At 45.6% G+C, this 22164-nt stretch overlaps 1 protein-coding gene across 2 annotated transcripts in view; it reads left to right on the forward strand.

Moving 5' to 3' along the window:
- Positions 1-801: 801 nt before the first annotated feature.
- Positions 802-22164, forward strand: part of KAT6A (lysine acetyltransferase 6A) — a 112017-nt gene continuing 90654 nt past the window's right edge. The window contains exons 1-2 of one of the 2 annotated variants that reach the window (XM_038746237.1): positions 802-852; positions 10802-11736. In XM_038746237.1, the coding sequence (XP_038602165.1) occupies positions 11134-11736 (603 nt within the window). In that variant the 5' untranslated portion in view covers positions 802-852; positions 10802-11133. Of the gene's footprint in view, positions 853-10494; positions 10562-10801; positions 11737-22164 lie in introns of those variants that run through there. The other variant, XM_038746236.1, reaches the window with a different exon arrangement.

Here is a 22164-nt window from a genome sequence, read left to right on the forward strand (position 1 = left end):
CGCTTAGTACAGTGTTCTGCACGCAGTAGGCGCTCAATAAATACGATTGACTGACTGAATGACTGAATGAATGAATGAAGAAATCTAGACTGTGAGCCCACTGATGGGTAGGGACCGTCTCTAGATGTTGCCAACTTGTCCGTTCCTAAGCGCTTAGTACAGTGTTCTGCGCGCAGTAGGCGCTCAATAAATACGACTGACTGACTGACTGAATGAAGAAATCTAGACTGCGAGCCCACTGTTGGTTAGGGACCGTCTCTCTATGTTGCCAACTTGTTCGTTCCTAAGCGCTTAGTACAGCGCTCTGCACGCAGCAGGCGCTCAATAAATACGACTGAATGAATGAACGATTGAATGAATGAATGAAGAAATGTAGACTGTGAGCCCGCCGTTGGGTAGGGACCGTCTCTCTATGTTGCCAACTTGTCCGTTCCCAAGCGCTCAATCAATCCGATTGAAAGAACGAATGAATGAATGAAGAAGTCTCAGTGCTCCGCGCACAGCGCGCGCTCGATCGATACGATTGACGATGATCAATAAACGGGAGCGCTCCCTCGACAGGATCGACGCTGAGGGGACGGAGGGGCGGCCGCCAGGCCTTTGTGGCGGCCTCACGTGACCCGGCGGGGCCGGCTGTTCCGCCGTCGGCCCCTCCTCCCTCCCCCTCCCCCTGGCGGCCGTTCCGCGGCCCTCCCGCCGCGGCTGTTCCGCCCCCCCCGCCCCCCCCCCCCGGCGGCGGCGGCGGCGGCGGCGGCGGCCGCGCTCCCTGTCTCCAAGATGGCGGCCGTGTCAGTGCGGGGCAGCTCCGCCGGCCGCGCCGGGGCCCCGCCGTCGCCGCCCTCCCGCGCCCCGGTAAGTGTCGGCGGGCCCCGCCGGCGGGGACCCCCGCCCCGCCCCGCCCCGCCGGGCCGCCCCGCGTCGGGGCCCCGGCCCCGCCTCAGGCCCCGCCGCGGCCTGCTTCGCCTCACGCCGCCAGGCCTCGGCCCGGGCCGCCCGGACCGACCCGCGCACGCGCACGCGCACGCGCGCCCCCCGCCGCCGCCGCCGCCGCCGGTGCGCGTGCGCGGGCGCGTGCCCGAGCGCGCCCCCGCCCGGCCCCCGGTGTTGCGGCGCCGTGCCCGTCGGGCTGTCACTCATCCGGTCGCACGGACTGAGCGCCTACGGGGTCGGGACCGTCAATCAATCAATCAATCAATCGATCAATTGATAGACCGTCTCTCCGTGTCGCCGACTCGTCTACACAGGAAGCGCTCCAGAAGTAGGATTGAACCGATCAATCGATCAGTCGTGGGCGCTTACTCTGTGCGGAGCACTGGACTGAGCGCTTGGGAAGTACAATCAATCAATCAATCAATCAATCGTATTTATTGAGCGCTTACTCTGTGCGGAGCACTGTACTGAGCGCTTGGGAAGTCCAAGTTGGCAACACATAGAGACAGTCCCTACCCCACAGTGGGCTCACAGTCTAAAATGATTGAATCATCCTCATCAATCGTGTTTATGGAGCGCTTACTGGGTGCGGAGCACTGGGCTAAGCGCTTGGGAAGGACAAGTTGGCAACGTATAGAGACAGGCCCGACCCCGCAGTGGGCTCACAGTCTAGAAGGGGGAGACGGAGAACAAAACCAAACAAACAGAATAAAATAAATAGAATAGATAGGGACGAGTAAAATAGAGTAATAAGTATGGACGAACGTATATACATCTATACGGGTGCTGTGGGGAAGGGAGGGAGGTGAGATGGGGGGTTGGAGAGGGGGGCGAGGGGGAGAGGAAGGAAGGGGCTCAGTCTGGGAAGGCCTCCTGGAGGTCCTTCCCAAGCGCTTAGGACAGTGCCCCGCACGCAGTGAGCGCTCAATAAATGCGATTGATGATGATGTTGGGTGGGGACTGTCTCTAGATGTTGCCAATTTGCCCTTCCTTAGTACAGTGCCCCACACGCAGTAAGCGCTCAATAAATGCGATTGATGATGATGTTGGGTGGGGACTGTCTCTAGATGTTGCCAATTTGGACTTCCCAAGTGCTTAGTACAGTGCCCCACACGCAGTAAGCGCTCAATAAATACGATTGATGATGATGTTGGGTGGGGACTGTCTCTATATGTTGCCAATTTGTCTTTCCCAAGTGCTTAGTACAGTGCCCCGCACATAGTAGGCGCTCAATAAATGCGATTGATGATGATGATGATGATGTTGGGTGGGGACCGTCTCTAGATGTTGCCAACTTGTCCTTCCCAAGCGCTTAGTACAGTGCCCCGCACATAGTGAGCGCTCAGTAAATGCGATTGATGATGATGTTGGGTGGGGACTGTCTCTAGATGTTGCCAATTTGGACTTCCCAAGCGCTTAGTACAGTGCCCCGCACGCAGTAAGTGCTCAATAAATACGATTGATGATGATGTTGGGTGGGGACTGTCTCTAGATGTTGCCAATTTGGACTTCCCAAGCGCTTAGTACAGTGCTCTGCTCATAGTAAGCGCTCAGTAAATACGATTGATGATGATGTTGGGCGGGGACTGTCTCTAGATGTTGCCAACTTGTCCTTCCCAAGCACTTAGTACAGTGCTCCGCACACAGTAAGCGCTCAAGAAATACGATTGATGATGATGTTGGGTGGGGACTGTCTCTAGATGTTGCCAACTTGTCCTTCCCAAGCGCTTAGTACAGTGCCCCGCACATAGCACTCAATAAATACGATTGATGATGATGTTGGGTGGGGACTGTCTCTAGATGTTGCCAACTTGTCCTTCCCAAGCGCTTAGTACAGTGCCCCGCACACAGTGAGCGCTCAATAAATACGATTGATGATGATGTTGGGTGGGGACTGTCTCTAGATGTTGCCAACTTGTCCTTCCCAAGCGCTTAGTACAGTGCCCCGCACGCAGTAAGCACTCAATAAATACGATTGATGATGATGTTGGGTGGGGACTGTCTATATGTTGCCAACTGGTCCTTCCCAAGTGCTTAGTACAGTGCCCCGCACATAGTAAGCGCTCAATAAATACGATTGATGATGATGTTGAGTGGGGACTGTCTCTAGATGTTGTCAGTTTGTCCTTCCCAAGCGCTTAGTACAGTGCCCCGCACGCAGTGAGCGCTCAGTAAATACGATTGATGATGATGTTGGGTGGGGACTGTCTCTAGATGTTGCCAACTTGTCCTTCCCAAGCGCTTAGTACAGTGCCCCGCACATAGTAAGCGCTCAATAAATGCGATTGATGATGATGTTGGGTGGGGACTATCTCTATATGTTGCCAATTTGTCCTTCCCAAGCGCTTAGTACAGTGCCCCGCACATAGTAAGCGCTCAATAAATACGATTGATGATGATGTTGGGTGGGGACTGTCTCTAGATGTTGCCAATTTGTACTTCCCAAGCGCTTAATACAGTGCCCCGAACGCAGTAAGCGCTCAAGAAATACGCTTGATGATGATGATGATGATGTTGGGTGGGGACCGTCTCTAGATGTTGCCAATTTGTACTTCCCAAGTCCCACTGTTGCGTAGGGACTGTCTCTAGATGTTGCCAACTTGTACTTCCCAGGCACTTAGTACAGTGCTCTGCACATAGTAAGCACTCAATAAATACGATTGATGATGATGATGGACTAAGCGCTTGGGAAGGACAAGTTGGCAACATAGAGAGACGGTCCCTACCCAGCGGTGGGCTCGCAGTCTGAAAGGGGGAGGCGATAAATATGATTGAATGAATGAATGAATGAAAGGGTGCAGAATAATAATAATAATAATGGCATTTATTAAGCGCTGGCTATGTGCAGAGCGCCGTTCTAAGCGCTGGGGAGGTGACAAGGTGATCAGGTGGTCCCACGGGGGGCTCACAGGCTTCATCCCCGTTTTACAGGTGAGGGAACTGGGGCCCAGAGAATAATAATAATAATGACGGCATTTGTTAAGCGCTTACTATGTGCTAAGCGCTGGGGCGGTTACAAGGTGATCAGGTGGTCCCACGGGGGGCTCACAGGCTTCACCCCCACTTTACAGATGAGGGAACTGAGGCCCAGAGAATAATAATAATAATGACGGCATTTGTTAAGCGCTTACTATGTGCAGAGCGCCGTTCTAAGCGCTGGGGAGGTGACAAGGTGATCAGGCGGTCCCACCGGGGGCTCACAGGCTTCATCCCCGTTTTACAGGTGAGGGAACTGAGGCCCAGAGAAGTGAAGTGACTTGCCCAAAGTCACACAGCTGACAATTGGCGGAGCTGGGATTTGAACCCACAGCCTCTGACTCCAAAGCCCGGGCTCTTTCCCTAATAATAATAATAATGGCATCTCAACCCCCGGCCCGGAATGCCCTCCCTCCCAACATCCGCCCAGCCAGCTCCCTTCCTCCCTTCAAGGCCCTACTGAGAACTCACCTCCTCCAGGAGGCCTTCCCAGACTGAGCTCCCTCCTTCCTCTCTCCCCCCTCATCCCCCCCGCCCTACCTCCTTCCCTTCCCCACAGCACCTGTATATAGGTATATATGTTTGTACATATTTATTACTCTATTTATTTTACTTGTACCTATCTATTCTATTTATTTCATTTTCTTAATATGTTTGGTTTTGTTCTCTGTCTTCCACCTTCTAGACTGTGAGCCCACTGTTGGGTAGGGACTGTCTCTAGATGTTGCCAACTTGGACTTCCCAAGCGCGTAGTACAGTGCTCTGCACACAGTAAGCGCTCAATAAATATGATTGATTGATGTATATATTTATTACTCTATTTATTTTACTTGTACCTATCTATTCTATTTATTTTATTTTGTTAGTATGTTTGGTTTTGTTCTCTGTCTCCCCCTTCTAGACTGTGAGCCCACTGTTGGGTAGGGACTGTCTCTAGATGTTGCCAACTTGGACTTCCCAAGCGTGTAGTACAGTGCTCTGCACACAGTAAGCGCTCAATAAATACGATTGATTGATTGATTACTGAGAGCTCACCTCCTCCAGGAGGCCTTCCCAGACTGAGCCCCTTCCTTCCTCGTCCCCCTCTCCACCCCCCCAATCTTACCTCCTTCCCTTCCCCACAGCACCTGTATATATGTATATATGTTTGTACATATTTATTACTCTATTTATTTTACTTGTACATATCTATTCTATTTATTTCATTTTGTTAATATGTTTGGTTTTGTTCTCCATCTCCCCCTTTCAGACTGTGAGCCCACTGTTGGGTAGGGACTGTCTCTAGATGTTGCCTACTTGGACTTCCCAAGTGTTTAGTACAGTGCTGTGCACACAGTAAGCGCTCAATAAATACGATTGATTGATGTATATATGTCTGTACGTATTTATTACTCTATTTATGTATTTATTTTACTTGTACATATCTATTCTATTTATTTTATTTTGTTAGTATGTTTGGTTTTGTTCTCCGTCTCCCCCTTTCAGACTGTGAGCCCACTGTTGGGTAGGGACTGTCTCTATGTGTTGCCAACTTGTACTTCCCAAGCACTTAGTACAGTGCTGTGCACACAGTAAGCGCTCAATAGATACGATTGATTGATGTATATATGTACATATTTATTACTCTATTTTTTATTTATTTTACTTGTACATATCTATTCTATTTATTTCATTTCGTTAATATGTTTGGTTTTGTTGTCTGTCTCCCCCTTCTAGACTGTGAGCCCACTGTTGGGTAGGGACTGTCTCTATACGTTGCCAACTTGTACTTCCCAAGCGCTTAGTACAGTGCTCTGCACACAGTAAGCGATCAATAAATACGATTGATTGATTCATCCCCATTTTACAGATGAGGGAACTGAGGCCCAGAGAAGTTAAGGACTGGGTCTGATATATGGGTGGTAGGAAAGAGTGGATGGAAAGAGTAGGTGGAGAAGCAGCATGGCTCAGTGGAAAGAGCTCGGGCTTTGGAGTAAGAGGTCATGGGTTCGAATCTTGAGTCCGCCAACTGTCAGCTGTGTGACTTTGGGCAAGTCACTTCCCTTCTCCGGGCCTCAGTTACCTCATCTGTAAAATGGGGATGAAAACTGTGAGCCCCCCCGTGCCTGATCACCTTGTAACCTCCCCAGCGCTTAGAACAGTGCTTTGCACAGAGTAAGCGCTTAACAAATACCATCATTATTATTATTATTAAGTGACTTGCCCAAAGTCACACAGCTGACAAGTGGCAGAGCTGGGATTTGAACCCATGACCTCTGACTCCAAAGCCCGGGCTCTTTTCCTCTGAGCCACGTGCTCGGGAAGTCCAAGCCGGACGGTCCCTACCCAACAGCGGGCTCACTGCCTAGAAGGCAGAGGGGCTGCCACCTGTCAGCCCCATCGCGCCCAAGTTCTCCACGTGATCTCGTTATCAATCAATCAATCAATCAGTCATATTTATTGAGCGCTTACTATGTGCAGAGCACTGTACTAAGCGCTCGGGAAGTCCAATCCGGACGGTCCCTACCCAACAGCAGGCTCACCGCCTAGAAGGCAGAGGGCCTGCCACCTGTCAGCCCCATCGCGCCCAAGTTCTCCACGTGATCTCGTTATCAATCAATCAATCAATCAGTCATATTTATTGAGCGCTTACTATGTGCAGAGCACTGTACTAAGCGCTTGGGAAGTCCAATCCGGATGGTCCCTACCCAACAGCGGGCTCACCGCGTAGAAGGCAGAGGGGCCGCCACCTGTCAGCCCCATCGCGCCCAAGTTCTCCACGTGATCTCGTTATCAATCAGTCAATCAATCGTATTTATTGAGCGCTTACTGAGTGCAGAACACAGGACTAAGCACTTGGGAAGTACAAGTTGGCAACATATAGAGACAGTCCCTACCCAACAGTGGGCTCACAGTCCCCTCTTTATTTTACTCGTGCGTATTTATTCTCTTTATTTTACCCTCTGAATACGTTTTGTGCTGTTGTCTGTCTCCCCCCTCTAGACTGTGAGCCCGCTGTGGGGTAGGGACCGGCTCTGTATGTTGCCAGCTTGGACTTCCAAAGCGCTTAGTACGGTGCTCCGCACACAGTAAGCGCTCAATAAATACGATTGAATGAAGGAATGAATGAATTGGTAACTTCTTCCCCAGGTTTGTTGTTTTTCCTCCTTAACAGTCAGGATAATGATGCTCTTCTAGACTGTGAGCCCGCTGTTGGGTAGGGACCGGCTCAGTATGTTGCCGGCTTGTACTTCCCAAGCGCTTAGTACGGTGCTTTGCACACAGTAAGCGCTCAATAAATATGACTGAATGAATGAATTGTTAACTTCTTCCCCCGGTTTGTTGTTTTTCCTCCTTCACAGTCATAATAGTGATGGTTTTTGTTAAGCGCTTCTAGACTGTGAGCCCGCTGTTGGGTTGGGACCGTCTCTGTACGTTGCCAACTTGGACTTCCCAGTGCTTTGCACGCAGTAAGCGCTCAATAAATACGATTGAATGAAGGAATGAATGAATTGTTAACTTCTTCCCCCGGTTTGTTGTTTTTCCTCCTTCACAGTCATAATAGTGATGGTTTTTGTTAAGCGCTTCTAGACTGTGAGCCCGCTGTTGGGTTGGGACCGTCTCTGTACGTTGCCAACTTGGACTTCCCAGTGCTTTGCACACAGTAAGCGCTCAATAAATACGATTGAATGAAGGAATGAATGAATTGTTAACTTCTTCCCCCGGTTTGTTGTTTTTCCTCCTTCACAGTTATAATAGTGATGGTTTTTGTTAAGCGCTTCTAGACTGTGAGCCCGCTGTTGGGTTGGGACTGTCTCTGTACGTTGCCAACTTGGACTTCCCAGTGCTTTGCACGCAGTAAGCGCTCAATAAATACGATTGAATGAAGGAATGAATGAACTGTTAACTTCTTCCCCCGGTTGGTTGTTTTTCCTCCTTCACAGTCATAATAACGATGGTTTTTGGTAAGCGCTTCTAGACTGTGAGCCTGCTGGTGGGTGGGGAGCGGCTCTATATGTTGCGAACTTGGACTTCCCAAGTGCTTAGCACAGTGCTCTGCACACAGTAAGCGCTCGAATAAAATACGATTGAATGAATGAATGAATGTGCAGAGCGCTGTTCTAAGCGCTGGGGAGGATACAAAGTGATCAGGTTGCCCCACGTGGGGCTCCCGGTCTTCATCCCCATTCTCCCTAACTGAGGCCCAGAGAAGTTAAGTAACGTGCCCCAAGTCACGCAGCTGACCATTGGCAGAGCTGGGATTTGAACCCATGACCCCTGACTCCCAAGCCAGTGCTCTTTCCATTGAGCCACAATGCTTCTTTTTCCCCTCCTTCTTTCTCCCCCCCCCTTTTTTTTTTCTTGGATCCCACGGAAGCCACCGTCCAGCCTGTCAGCGAGCCAGCCGGGGACGGGCCTCTTTACGTCTGCCGAGTCTTTTCCTTTCTCCCAGAGAAAAACAAAACAAAATAAAGGGGGAGGGATCGGGCGGGTTTTCTCCAGACCCGAGGCGGGGGGATTGTCAGGCAAACGAGAGCTCAAGTTTTGAGCCAGTTTGCCTGGAAGAGACCCGCTGACTAAAGAGCTCCTTGCCGGAGAGACGGCGCGTGGCTGTCATTCCTCCTTTTCCCTGCCCGATCGATCAGTTGGGACATTCCCGGTTTCCTACACGGAGGCGGGAACGGCTCATTAACTTGGAAAATACCTACGGAACGGAGTTTCCTGGAATACGGTGATTTCTCCTCTCCAGAGAACTCTGCTCGCAGGAGATGTAGATCTCTCAAGGGGATTCTGTTCTCAGCCAAATTTGAAACCTCTTTGGAGGGTTCGGCGAGGTTGAGCACTCGGTTCAACTTTCCCCTTCAGGTTTGAGGAATCGGAAAGAGCCGTGTCCTTTTTAACAACTTGTTTTCCATCTTAATCCGAGCCTGACCTGGAAGAATCGATTCTGGATTCTGTTCTCGGCCAAATTTGTAACCTCTTTGGAGGGTTCAGCAAGGTTGAGCACTCGGTTCAACTTTCCCCTTCAGGTTTGAGGAATCGGAAAGAGCCGTGTCCTTTTTAACAACTTCTTTTCCATCTTAATCCGAGCCTGACCTGGAAGAATGGATTCTGGATTCTGTTCTCGGCCAAATTCGTAACCTCTTTGGAGGGCTCGGCAAGGCTGAGCACTCGGTTCAACTTTCCCCTTCAGGTTTGAGGAATCGGAAGGAGCCGTGTCCTTTTTAACAACTTCTTTTCCATCTTAATCCGAGCCTGACCTGGAAGAATCGATTCTGGATTCTGTTCTCGGCCAAATTTGTAACCTCTTTGGAGGGCTCGGCAAGGCTGAGCACTCGGTTCAACTTTCCCCTTCAGGTTTGAGGAATCGGAAGGAGCCGTGTCCTTTTTAACAACTTCTTTTCCATCTTAATCCGAGCCTGACCTGGAAGAATCGATTCTGGATTCTGTTCTCGGCCAAATTCGTAACCTCTTTGGAGGGCTCGGCAAGGCTGAGCACTCGGTTCAACTTTCCCCTTCAGGTTTGAGGAATCGGAAAGAGCCGTGTCCTTTTTAACAACTTCTTTTCCATCTTAATCCGAGCCTGACCTGGAAGAATGGATTCTGGATTCTGTTCTCGGCCAAATTCGTAACCTCTTTGGAGGGCTCGGCAAGGCTGAGCTCTCGGTTCAACTTTCCCCTTCAGGTTTGAGGAATCGGAAAGAGCCGTGTCCTTTTTAACAACTTCTTAATCTAAGCCTGACCTCGAAGAATAGACTCTGGAGGTGTTTGTCTCTCGTTTAAATGCCTAGGGTCGGCACCTTTGAGTATCTAATGGGGAGCGTTATTGGAGAAATGCAGCAGTTCTGAATATAACTTCAGTGATAGCATTTTTTTTTGAAGCCCCAAATCGTTGGTTTGTTGGTTTTTTGGTTTTTTTGGCTTGCTTTAATGTGGCTTTTGTAAATGCGTAACGATAAATTCTCTTGAACTGCACAGTAGTCCCTCAAGTGAGGTCAAATTCTGGCTATCCGAACTGCAGAGAGGGGAGTTCACCTGTGTTTTAACTTCTTCCTTCTCTCTACGTGCTGGGACCAGTCACTAACAGTTCTCTGTGAGTTTAATAGGGGACCTATTTCTAGCAGTATTACTGAGACCCCGGGTAATCCTGGACCAGTCATTTTTAATTTAGTCGAGCTTTAGTTTCTTTACTTACAGAGTGGAAGTAGCAGTTCCACCTCTCCAGCCGTCGAATATTCCTGAGCGTCTCGTGACGGTCTGACGTTTTGGAGGATCCCGCCGTTTGTGTTTTTAATGCTTGAGGATAACTCTTCCAGACTTCACAGACAGGAGAGAGGAATTGCGTTCAAGGGAAGGGTTTTCAAAGTAGAGAGTTTTATTTCCGTTCAGCCCCCTACACAACTCTCGATGTTTCAAACAGAGTAGTTTTGGGGTCATTTGAATAATTGCAGTTTTATAAGTGTTCATGGGCCCGTGAAGCGGTTGCTGTTCTTCAGGTTGAGTGTTCACCATTTCTGTTGGGTTACGTGTGCCCCCTCAGTGTCCGTGGAGTTCACGGAGATGAAGATTCACTCTCGATTTCATTGCAGGCATTTTGCCACTAGCTGTCATTTGCAGAGACGGTGACTCCTTTTCCTCTTGTGGGGAAGAATAGCAAGGAACAGCCCATAGACCGGTGAGAAGGGGTGGCAAATGATAGCCTATCTGACAACCCTTTGAGCAATTTTAAGGTCATTCCCAGAACACTGTGTGGTATTTAGTCATCTCTTCCCAACTCGAATTCTTTTTTTTAGCGTTCTCCAAGATGATTCTGTGTACATATTAACTTGTACCTGTCAACTTAAAACCGTGCTGCCCAAGTTGTAATAATGGATTTTTCGGACGAGAAAGTGACATTGTTTTCATTTTCTTTCAGGTTTGATCTGCACATTTCTCCGACTTGAACCTGGAAATTGGAAAGGAGCAGTGAGGTGTTCTGAGTTCCTAGACGTTTGGGAGGACCTGTCTCTGGACCGGTTGTGGGATTTATTAGGCAATATGAAGATGTTCCTAACGGAGTGGTTTGGTTTAAATTAGAAGAGGGGAAAGCATTCTTGCCTGTGAAAGGAGGAAGGATTTAGGTCAGAAAATGTGTATGCTATGGTTAACTGGTTCACAGCCTCGGAGGATCTTGTCTTTCACGGTGTGAAACTCGTTCAGCATCAGGATAAGGGATAACGACTCTATGGATATACAGAATTCTTCACCATGGTAAAACTCGCTAACCCGCTGTACACGGAGTGGATTTTGGAGGCGATCAAAAAGGTGAAGAGGCAAAAACAGCGTCCTTCAGAAGAGAGGATATGCAACGCGGTGTCATCGTCCCATGGCTTGGATCGTAAAACTGTGCTGGAACAGTTGGAATTGAGCGTTAAAGATGGGACAATTTTAAAAGTTTCCAACAAAGGACTCAGTTCTTACAAAGATCCGGATAATCCGGGGAGAGTAGCACTTCCTAAACCCCGGAATCACGGAAAGTTGGATGGTAAGCAAAATGTGGATTGGAATAAACTGATCAAGCGGGCGATCGAGGGCTTAGCAGAGTCCAGCGGCTCCACCCTGAAGAACATCGAACGCTTTTTGAAAGGCCAAAAGGATGTGTCTGCGTTGTTTGGGGGCGGTGCTACCTCCATCTTTCACCAGCAGTTGCGACTGGCTGTCAAACGTGCCGTTGGCCACGGCAGACTACTCAAAGATGGACCTCTTTACCGGCTCAACACTAAAGCAGCCAACGCGGTGGATGGGAAAGAGAGGTGTGAGTCTCTTTCCTGCCTGCCCCCCGTCTCCCTCCTTCCACATGAGAAGGATAAGGTAAGGGTTGTGGGTGTGACAGCTTTCTCCGGAGCAATCTCAAACATACTGGCCAAATGGATCTGCCGTCCCGTTTGGAGGGTACCACCCTGGGGTTGTTTTCAAAGCCGAGTCTTAGCTGAAGACCCGTCGGGTAATGAATTCCTCCCTGGCGCTTAGGAATATCGCACGCCTAAGATTCGGTCACCTGAAATCAAGGCCGTCTAAAGATAGCTTTTCCAAGTCTGGTCCTTGAATTCAGAGTAGCATCCAAAAGAAAACAAAACTTTAAAAGTCCCGGGGAAATTTAGGCGTGTATGCAGTTCGTTCGGGTAACTGCTTAGCTGTGGAAGAAGCAGTCAGGCTCTAGAGTGAGCAAGGAAACCCTTGGAAAGATAGCTTTTCCAAGTCTGGTCCTTGAATTCAGATTAGCATCCAAAAGATAACAAAACTTTAAAAGTCCCTGGGAAATTTAGGCGTGCGTGCAGTTCGTTCGGGTAACTGCTTAGCTGTGGAAGAAGCGGTCAGACTGTAGAGTGAGCAAGGAATCCCTTGGAGTTTTAGGAACTCTGACTCCCAGAACGTGTGTCTTCCCTTGACTGTTGACGATGGTGACTTTTGATCCAGGTTGTGACCGGTCCCAATTGGTCATCGTCCCTTGAAGGGAAAGAGCGTCACTTCTCTTCTAAATGCTGACCTCCTCTGAGACAGGATCAGTGGGTGTTTTTGCTTTCTGTAATATTTGAAGTGTCGGAATTCTGATTTAACTGGTGGGCAGCATGATCCAAGTATTCGGAGTTGCTCTGGTCCGGGGGCCGAGCCCATCCACAGACCTCTGTTGGGCTTCCAAACACTGTTCCGCACGGTTGACAATAGGGCTGCTTTTCCGTAAATCTGGATTGTCGTGGATCGAAGATGACAAAAAACCTGAGCGGCGATTTGCCTTTTCTTTGACCTGGTGTCTTAGTTCAGAAAGTGGCTGTTTCATTGTGTGGTTGGGGTGAGTCATCCTGGCAAGTGAACTGATTCACTCCTTACGCAATCGGCGACTTCTTTTTTTAAATTTTGTGTAAGTCATTGGATGCCACCTTCCAGAGAGGGAAGATTATTCAGGTTTTTGTGCTCAGCCCAATTGTACTTTTCTGAGACGTGGCCCGAGCGCTTCCTCAGTTGTTGTGATCCACCAAATTGTTTCACAGAAGCTTTTGAAATCATGCTACATGAACAGAGTTTCTAATGCCCGTCTTTTTATACCCTTGTGGAGTTTTCAAAGAGACACATTTACTGCTTCAATTTTCTTCTCTGCTTTGAAGTATGTGGTCTAGCAGCATGGCGGAGTGGATAGAGCGTGGGCCCGGGTGTCGGAAGGTCACGGGTTCTAATCCTGGCTCCGCCACTTGTCTGCTCTGTGACCTTAGGCAAGTCACCTCACTTCTCTGGGGCTCAGTTACCTCATCTGGAAAATGGGCATTGAGACCGAGAGCCTCAGGAGGAACGGGGCCTATGTCCAACCCGATTGGCAGGTATCGACCCAGTGCCTGGCACGTAGTAAGCGCTTAACAAATGCCACTGTTATTATCATTAGGTGCGAGAAGCAGAGTGGTCTGGTGGAAAGAGCGCGGGCCCCGGGAGCCATAGGTCCCGGGTTCTAATTACAGCTCCACCACTTGTCTGCTGCATATTTGTACATATTTATTACTCTATTTATTTTACTTGTACATATCTATTCTATTTATTTTATTTTGTTAGTATGTTTGGTTTTGTTCTCTGTCTTCCCCTTTTAGACTGTGAGCCCACTTTTGGGTAGGGACTGTCTCTATATGCTGCCAATTTGTACTTCCCAAGTGCTTAGTACAGTGCTCTGCACATAATAAGCGCTCAATAAATACAATTGATGATGATGATGATGCTGCATGATCTTCAGCGAACTTCTCTGTGCCTCAGTTTCCTCATATGTAAAATGGGGGTGATGATTATGAGCCCCACGTGGGGACATAGACCGTATCTAACCTGACTGGCTCGTATCTTCCCCAGTGCTTAGTACAGTGCCTGGCACCTGGTAAGCTGTTAACACATAGCATTGAAAAAGTTTAAATATTTTGTAGCCTTCTTTAGGAAATATGGCACCTTTACCTTCAAGTAAGTGTTTTGAATCCACTCAGTCAAACACTAACCTTCTTTAATGTTACAACCTTACTCTTTTTAAGTAGATAGTAAGACTGCTGAAGCCCGTGCGTTCAAGATGAGTGAAAATTAAAATATTTGACTCCAAGTGGAGCACAGTAAGAACTTTTCCATCACAGAGAAGCAGCGTGGCTCAGTGGCAAGAGCCCGGGCTTGCGAGTCAGGGGTCATGGGTTCTAATCCCACCCTCGCCGCTTGTCTGCTGCGGGACCTTGGGCAAGTCACTTCACTTCTCTGTGCCTCAGTTCCCTCATCTGTAAAATGGGGATTAAGACTGTGAGCCCCACGTGGGACAACCTGATCACCTTGTATCAATCCCAGTGATTAGAACAGTGCTTCGCACATAGTAAGCGCATAACAAATACCATTATTATTATTATCGTTATACAAGGGCTTTGAATATCTCAGTCCAGTTTGAGGAAACTGATTGAATTGTAATGAATGTTTACAATCAGCTTTTTCAACCAGAGATGATATGCTTCTCACTTTAAGGAACATTTTTAAAAGTGTGCTCATGTGTCATCTTAATCTAAACCGTGGAAATTAAAAAATAACAAAGTTTCAGGATAAGAAGCAAAAGCCCAGGACCTCTTAAGATTTGTTAAAGCAAGAGTTTTTTGTACTGCTTTAGCTGATGCCACCAAGTGATTCTAAAAGCTTTAAAGATTGGACAATAAAGGATACTTTAAAATTACTCTGCTGGAACTCATTGGAACTTGTTCACTTTCTAAAAAGTTTGTAATGAAGGAAATATGGAGTAGCTGTGAATGTAGTCAAAATGTTTTAAATAACTAGCAACAGATTTGAATTACTGTTAATATAGTTGGAAAAAAAAGTTTACATATATGGGAGATTGCTGTTTCACCATAGTTGTGAGGGTTTAAAGTCTGGACGTCTCTGCACCTTTTTCTTTCTCCTCTAACCGTCTCACATCTTCCCCCGTCTTTTGTGGGAAGCCATGGGACTAATATCTCTATATGTTGCCAATTCGTACTTCCCAAGCGCTTAGTACAGTGCTCTGCACATAGTAAGCGCTCAATAAATACGATTGATGATAATATTGAACTCTTCTAAGTAGAAAATTACCAGGTAATAAATTTACCTGTAATTTAAATAGACAGTATTTATGTTGAGTTATCGACAGAATTTGCATTCAGAGTCTATCTTACTAAACTGTTTTCATTTTCAGTAGGTTTGAGCATGGATGTGCAGTTCACATTGAGACATTATACAGATACTATGGCCTCTAGGAAGTTTGGAGTGTTTTGGAGAAAGTCTTTCTATGTTGAAAAGCTAAATTGTTTACTATTTTGAGCAGTGGATTTCTGCAGGGGCACATTCTTATAGAAAATGGGAAATTTCAGTCTAAAACAAGGCCATAAACTAAAGAGATCGGATCATGTATTTCTTATTTATCCTTGCTGGATTCAGCCTATTTCTCTCTTTTTCTCTTGTAATTACTTTGACCCTTTCTTCATATTTAAGGTACTACCTTTTGGAAAGTTTCTAGACTGTGAGCCCGTTGTCGGATAGGGACCGTCTCTATATGTTGCCGATTTGTACTTCCCAACTGCCTAGTACAGTGATCTGCACACAGTAAAGCGTTCAATAAATATGATTGAATGGACGAATGAACGAATTAGGGCTCCCTTAAAAACTCTTTTAAGTTTTGTTAAATCAGCTTTGAATAGTCAGTTGCTTCACAGTATAGGAAAGGTGTAGTTGATGGACAGTAGTTTGACAGGTTTGAACCAAAAGCATTCTTTCCTTTTGCTAGAATAGTAACTCAGTTGGGGTCATATCTAGATGTACTTTATAGTAATCCACAGAATCATGAGACAAGCGCTTCGATTTAAATGCCTGGTTCAGGTGTCTGTGGAGAAACCATAACTGGATATTTGATTGAAGGACAGCTGAAAGCCTTTTTTTTTCCCCCAAGAGACCATCGTTCGGAAGAATTCCCAAGAGTATTTATGTTTTTAGGTACATTCAGTCTTCTGTAAGGCAGCGATTTCAACCTCCGAGAGTCCTATACTAAGGATATCATATTTTAGGACTCACACTGAGTCTGCTGCTCTGTGCATGCGCACAGCTGTTTCTTCTGACACTTCATCCTTCTCTGTCCAGACGCAGGATGTTGGAAAAACATTCACTGATTTTGCCGTCGTGCCCTATTCAAAAACGTGTAGCGGAAACAAACAGGGAAGTGGCGGTACCTTCCAGAATTCAGAGCTCTCGTGCCATTTTCCTAGGGTAGCCCTTAATTGCCACCCGTTCATAAAAACTGTGTTCAAGGTCCTCACTAGTTTGCTGAACATCCAAATCTAGCTGACTTTTCTTGCCTCCTCCTTGTTCCCATCCTTCACTGTGGTTAGCCAGACCTCTTCACCGCTTCCAGCACATGACTGTTCTGTCTCGGAGCTAACCTGAAAACTTCCCCGTTCTGTCAATCAGTCAGTGACATTTATCAAGCACTGTCATTCAATTCAGTAGTATTTATTGAGCGCTTACAGCGTGCATAGCACTGCACTAAGCGCCTGGGAGAGTTCAGTATAACAATAAACAAGACACGTTCCCTGCCCACGATGAGCTCGCAGTTTAGCAGGTGGAGAGTTTTGTCCTAAATGCTTCGTAAAGTATATCGGAGTTGGAAGACTTGTTCCCTGCCCACAAGGAGCTTGCAGACTAGAGGGGGAACAGCAAACCACATCCCTTCCCTTCTCGAAAATGTGACTCAAAACCCATCTTATTTAGGAAATCGTCTTTAACTGACCTCTTTGCTGCTCAGGTCTCACGATTCTTCACAAACTTCACAGTACTCAACATGCATAGATACTGACCTGCAAAATTAATGTGGAGTGCCTATTTCATGTTGTGCGTTTTCATTCTTTTGGAGCCTGAGTTCTAGCATTGTCAGACCTAGTCTTCACTTGTAATTTCCCACAATGTGTTGAACAAGGAGGGAGTTGCACAAAGAAGGCACTGAACTATTTAATTCTTCTCTTGGTTTGCACTCATCTTTTCCTCCTTTTTCCCCTCCCCAATTTCAGCTATTTGGAATGAAACCGTATCCAGTTCATTTGGCATTTTATGCTTGAGACCCCGTTACCTGCAGATTGTCCCTCTCCGCTGCCCTCCTCGCAGGAGTTTAAGACAGGCAGAGGAAATCCACATATGAATTTTGAGGATTGGAAAGGTAGATGTGGAGTAGGGCCTTTACCTCTTGGCTGCCTTTCTCCTTTGGTCTATGAGACTTAAAGTTGCTTTATTTGAAGATCGAAGAAACAAGTTAAATAGATTAAAAACACAGCAAAAAAACCCTGGCTTTTTTTTTTTTTTTCTTTACCAGAAAAGGCATGTTATTCACAACAATGAGGAGCAGCAGGGCCTAATGGAAAGAGCCCGGCTTGGAAGTTATAGGACCTGGGTTCTTTGTGACTGGGCAAGTCACTTAACTTCTCTGTGTCTGTCCCCTAAATCTGTGAAGTGGTGATTCAGTACTTGTTCTCCCTTCTATTTAGACTGTAAGCCCAGTGAGGGGCAGGGACTGCGACTGACGTCATAAACTCATATCTGCCCCAGTGCTTAGAACAGTGCCTGACACACATTATGCACTTAACAAATGGTATAAAAAAACCATTTTGTTTTTGCAAGTTATATTCGAATGACATGTAGGCAATGGATGTATTTTGATCAATAGATCAATATTGTTCTTGTTGTTCCTTCAAATGAGCTACCTGGAGAACGAAACCAACAGAAATAACATTTGCACTTTGTCCGGGGTTGGTTATTGGGTGTGGGTGGTAGGATGAGAGTGAAACTAACTCCAGTAGGTTTATGTTTGCTTCCGCCTGATGCAAATGCTCCGTGGCTTCAGTACTAGAACACACTCCTTTGCAAGTTTCTTCCTGCGGGAAGTTTTAAAAATGCATTGGTTAGGACATAAAATTTCAGGAGGTTCACCACGCAGTTATTCTGCTGAGTTATCCTTCTTACATTTGTCATGTGTGTGCAGTGAGCTTTTGAGCCAATCTTTACTAACAAGTGCAGGGGTCTTCAGGCTAAGATCACTGGGGACCTTTTTGTTGCCATTTTAGTTGATTTTAGATATTTACATCAAGGACTCTGTCCTTGATGGTGTTTTTTTTTAATGAATGCAGATGTGCTTATGGAATAGGCTCGCTACTTCAATTTCTATTATTAAGGGTATCTTTTCTGTAGAAATAAGTCCTTTTATTTGGGTACAAAATTACAAAAATTAAATATCAGAGAAATAAGATCTTTCCACAGGCCTCCCTAAATTAATATATAATCGTCCAAATGGAACTTGCTTTTTTCCCCTTCTCATATTGTGGAAATGCAAGCTAATGAAAATGATGATCTGAAAGGAGGAAACATAATTAGCCCTGATTGTATTATTAGAAAGTGAAAAGAGGCTTACTTTTATGAGGTAAATTAACTCTTTCCGGCCACAAGGACCTATTTTGTATCATAGCATTTACAGAGGGGGCTCTGAAAGGATTCGTGTACCCCCCCTAGAAGTCTGGCCCAACAGCATGTGCCTAAATTTTACTCTCCTTTTCAGTGGTGTCGTTATTTTCAATTCTTAATTAACTTTTTAGCACACTACCTTTAAGCATTTAGTTCAGAAATATCGCTTTTCGATTTTAATAGGCCAAATCATAGGCCCAAGCCAATTTATATGGCAGAGAGTTTCACAACAGAATTGTAAATTGCCCAACTATTTAGTCGGAAGGCGAAAACTGGGGTCTATGAACTGAGGTGACTATGATGCCTAGTTTCTAAGTGGAGAGGCAGAGGGAGATGTAATTAGTCCACGGTCATCTAGTCAAAGTTAATAGTAAAATTAAGAATGGAAGTCGGGTATGATTTTTGAAATCCTAAGAAAATTGGACTTTTTTTTTTGTAATTCTCCAGGAGATACTTGTTTCTTGATTTCACCAATTTTGGGGTGAAAAAACCTGGGTATTTATAGAGCGTTCTTGGAGGAGAAAATTGGAGGAGGACGTATTGGATAGAAAAAAAGCCTAAGTGCTACCTTTTAAGTTGTAGGTTTTTATTTCTATTCAGTCGAGTTGACTTGGTTCAATGGCTCTTGAAAGTGGAGAAGGTCATGCCAGTATAAGCATAAATATTCAGTGCTGCCCTAAAAGATAACACTCCAGTCATATAGATCTCTGCAGAAGTATCCTCTGCAGACTCTCAAGAGCCTGACGTTTTAAATGTTTATACAGTGGTGATCCTCTGTACTGGTTTTGAAGGCAGTTTTCAAAACTCGTAGGCACTCAACGTTTCCTTCTGCTGCTCACCCTCCCATCATAAAGCAGAGATTACAAGCTGCTGCCTGTGAAAGGTTCTCAGAGATAACTCCTGCTTACATAGATTCTCATAAAAGCTCATCTAAAAAGAATAGGAAGAAGCAGCCAAGTACTGTGTGTTACAGTTTTTTTCCATTGGGATCATTGCTTGATTTTTACATCCTCAGCCCTGATTTACTTTAGGCCATAGGCATATAAACAGTGGTGGAGGAATAAATCCCAGTCGCAGGGGGCTCAACAAATGTTTACTGGTAAGGGATCTGAGTTCCTAGCCCTACATATAATTAGCAAACAACTGAGTGAGGCAGAGAGATGTGGAGATAGGACATCAAGCAAGCTCAAAAAAAAAAATAAAAACCAAAACAGATAAGCCAAAGATCCAGGGATATTTTCATTTGATTGATGATCTAAGGAACGGTTTTTTGAATTCTGTAGATTGTTATGCAAATCAGGGCGGTATGCTTGCTTTTCCATAACTGTGGCACTCCAGGGCCCACTTAACTTCCTTAGATTCTGTTGGCCTCTTATAGATTTTACCTTTTTCTGCTGGACCGTCACAGGGAATATACATCCTAGGCAGATTTACTTCTTTTTTTTTTTTTTAGGTTCTGTTTGTCCGATACGAAAGCTTTGAAAGACCTATTAGCACATCAGATCATAGGAGTGTGAGTATAGTATCAACAGCTGAATGACTGTTTCTCATTCTACCTGCAGGATAACTTGTGTATAAAATGTAGGGACAGCTCATGCTGGCCATGCTGTGTCTTAGCATCTTTTTTGGGAAACAAGTACAGGTTAATCGTAGAGACCAGTAGGCCTTTTCTCCAAACTTGTTTGCAGATCGACTGGTTTTGGGTGGAGTCAGCGCACAAAGGATCTGAAGCAGATGAACTGTCCTTAATTAGACTAGGAGGAGCACCCCCCCACCCCCTTCTGCTGCCGATTGTCCCAGCTGGAGCGGGATTAGGATTCATTCTGCCGCAGCTGGTTCTCTGGAAAAAAAAAAATGAAGGCAACCCCTCTTCTACAGAAAGTCAGGGATCCCAACAGATGGCTTTCATCAGCACCATCCCTAACTCAGGAAATCCAAGACCCCGGAATTGTCTTCAGCTTGATTCACCTGATTAGCAAGAAGCAGGTGAAGCAGTTCTTAATAGGGTGGAAATCTTCGATTTCTGATATATGCGGAGTGGAAAGATTTCTAGGTTCTAATCCTGGCTCCACCACTCATCTTCGGTGCCACCTTGGGCAAGTCACTTAATTTATCTGTGCTTAGTTACCTCCTCTGTAAAATGGGGATTACATCCTCCTCCTTCTGTGAGCCCCATGTGGGACAGGGACTGTGTCCAACCTGATTCTCTTGTCTCTATCCCAACTCATAGTACAGTGCCTGGCACATAGTAAGAGCTTAACCAATGCCGTAACAAAGAAAAAAAAAAGTGAGGGTATTCCATGGAAGCAACATAGTTTAATTTTCGACTTGGCATTCTTCAGAGGCTCAGGTGGGCTTGGGATAAACCCTAATGTCTTCAGCAAAGTTTAAAAATTGGTGGCTAAACCTCGGTTGCAATCAGGGCAATATTTTGCATCTGAAATGTTTCCTTTGAAACCGGTTCAGAGTCTGGAGGATTTTTGTGTGTGTTTTTTAAATTTCTAAATTGGTTTGTTTCTGTAAAAGAGAATAACTGTGCAGGAAACTTTCCCTTATTAATCCCCACCATCCCATATCTGATCAACCCAAGAGCCACCCCTAACACTTATGTATTTATACCCACTCTCACCACTTTTGTACCTATGTAGGCAATTATTTATTATAATTTATTCTGACATTTAATCATGGCATATTGGTTGTACTCCCTATCTGATCCTTGTTCTTCCTGCTGTTTTTTATCGTTTGTAAATTCTTTTGTATGTGTCTCTGCCATTAGATGGTAAAAAGAATATTTTTTTTTACTTCTGTTGTACTTTTCCTAGTGCTTAGTACAGTGCATGGCACTCAGGAGGCACTCAAACAATACCATAATGATGATAATAAAAGTCATAATAATTATGATGATGGTATTTGTTAAGCGCTTACTAAATGTGCCAAACACTGTTCTAAGCTCTGGTAGTACTTAGTACAAGCGCTTAGTACAGTGCTCTGCACACAGTAAGCGCTCAATAAATACGATTGATTGATTGATAGTACTTAAGTGCTAGGGTCATTACAAGGTAATCTGATCAGATACAGTTCTTGTCCCATGTGGAGTTCACAATCTAAAAGGCAGGGAGAGCGGGTAGCCTCATCTTCATTTTCATAGATGAGGAAACTGAGGCACAGAGCAGTGAAGTGACTTGCCCAAGCAAGTGGTGGAACTGGGATTATAATTCAGGTTTCCTGACTCCCACGCTCATGCCATCTCCACTAGCTCACATTGCTTCGCATCACTACTACGACAACAACACTATTCAGCTGAAAGGATGTTAGGAAAAAATGGCTTAGTTTCTTGTGGATAAAGTTGTTTTGAAATTTTTATTATTTTTATTTAAATGGAGAAATAGGGAGGAAATGATTACTTTAACATGTACCATGTTTTGAAGAGTATACTAAGAACTAAAGATAGTATTTCAGTAGTTGAAAAGGACAGAAAAGACATCAAGTAACTAGGTATGCAGTACCGTTTGGAACCGTATGTTCTGGCAGTTCTGTTAGATGTAAAAAGACATGTCTTTAAACTGCAGTTAATGAAAAGGAAAATCTCCTTAGACTCAGGGCTTTAAAATTGTGCAGTCCAGTGCTGTGGAGAGTAGAGTTTATTATTATGCACACAGTATTTTGATTCTGGGTGTGTTGGATTTATTTTACAATATTACAGGTGAACAAATAGCATAAAAGCAGAACAAGGGCAGGTCAGCTCTGCCTTTCCAAGTCATTATGAATTTCACC

The sequence above is a fragment of the Tachyglossus aculeatus genome, chromosome 5 (assembly GCF_015852505.1).
Source record: "Tachyglossus aculeatus isolate mTacAcu1 chromosome 5, mTacAcu1.pri, whole genome shotgun sequence".
Taxonomy (NCBI): domain Eukaryota; kingdom Metazoa; phylum Chordata; class Mammalia; order Monotremata; family Tachyglossidae; genus Tachyglossus; species Tachyglossus aculeatus.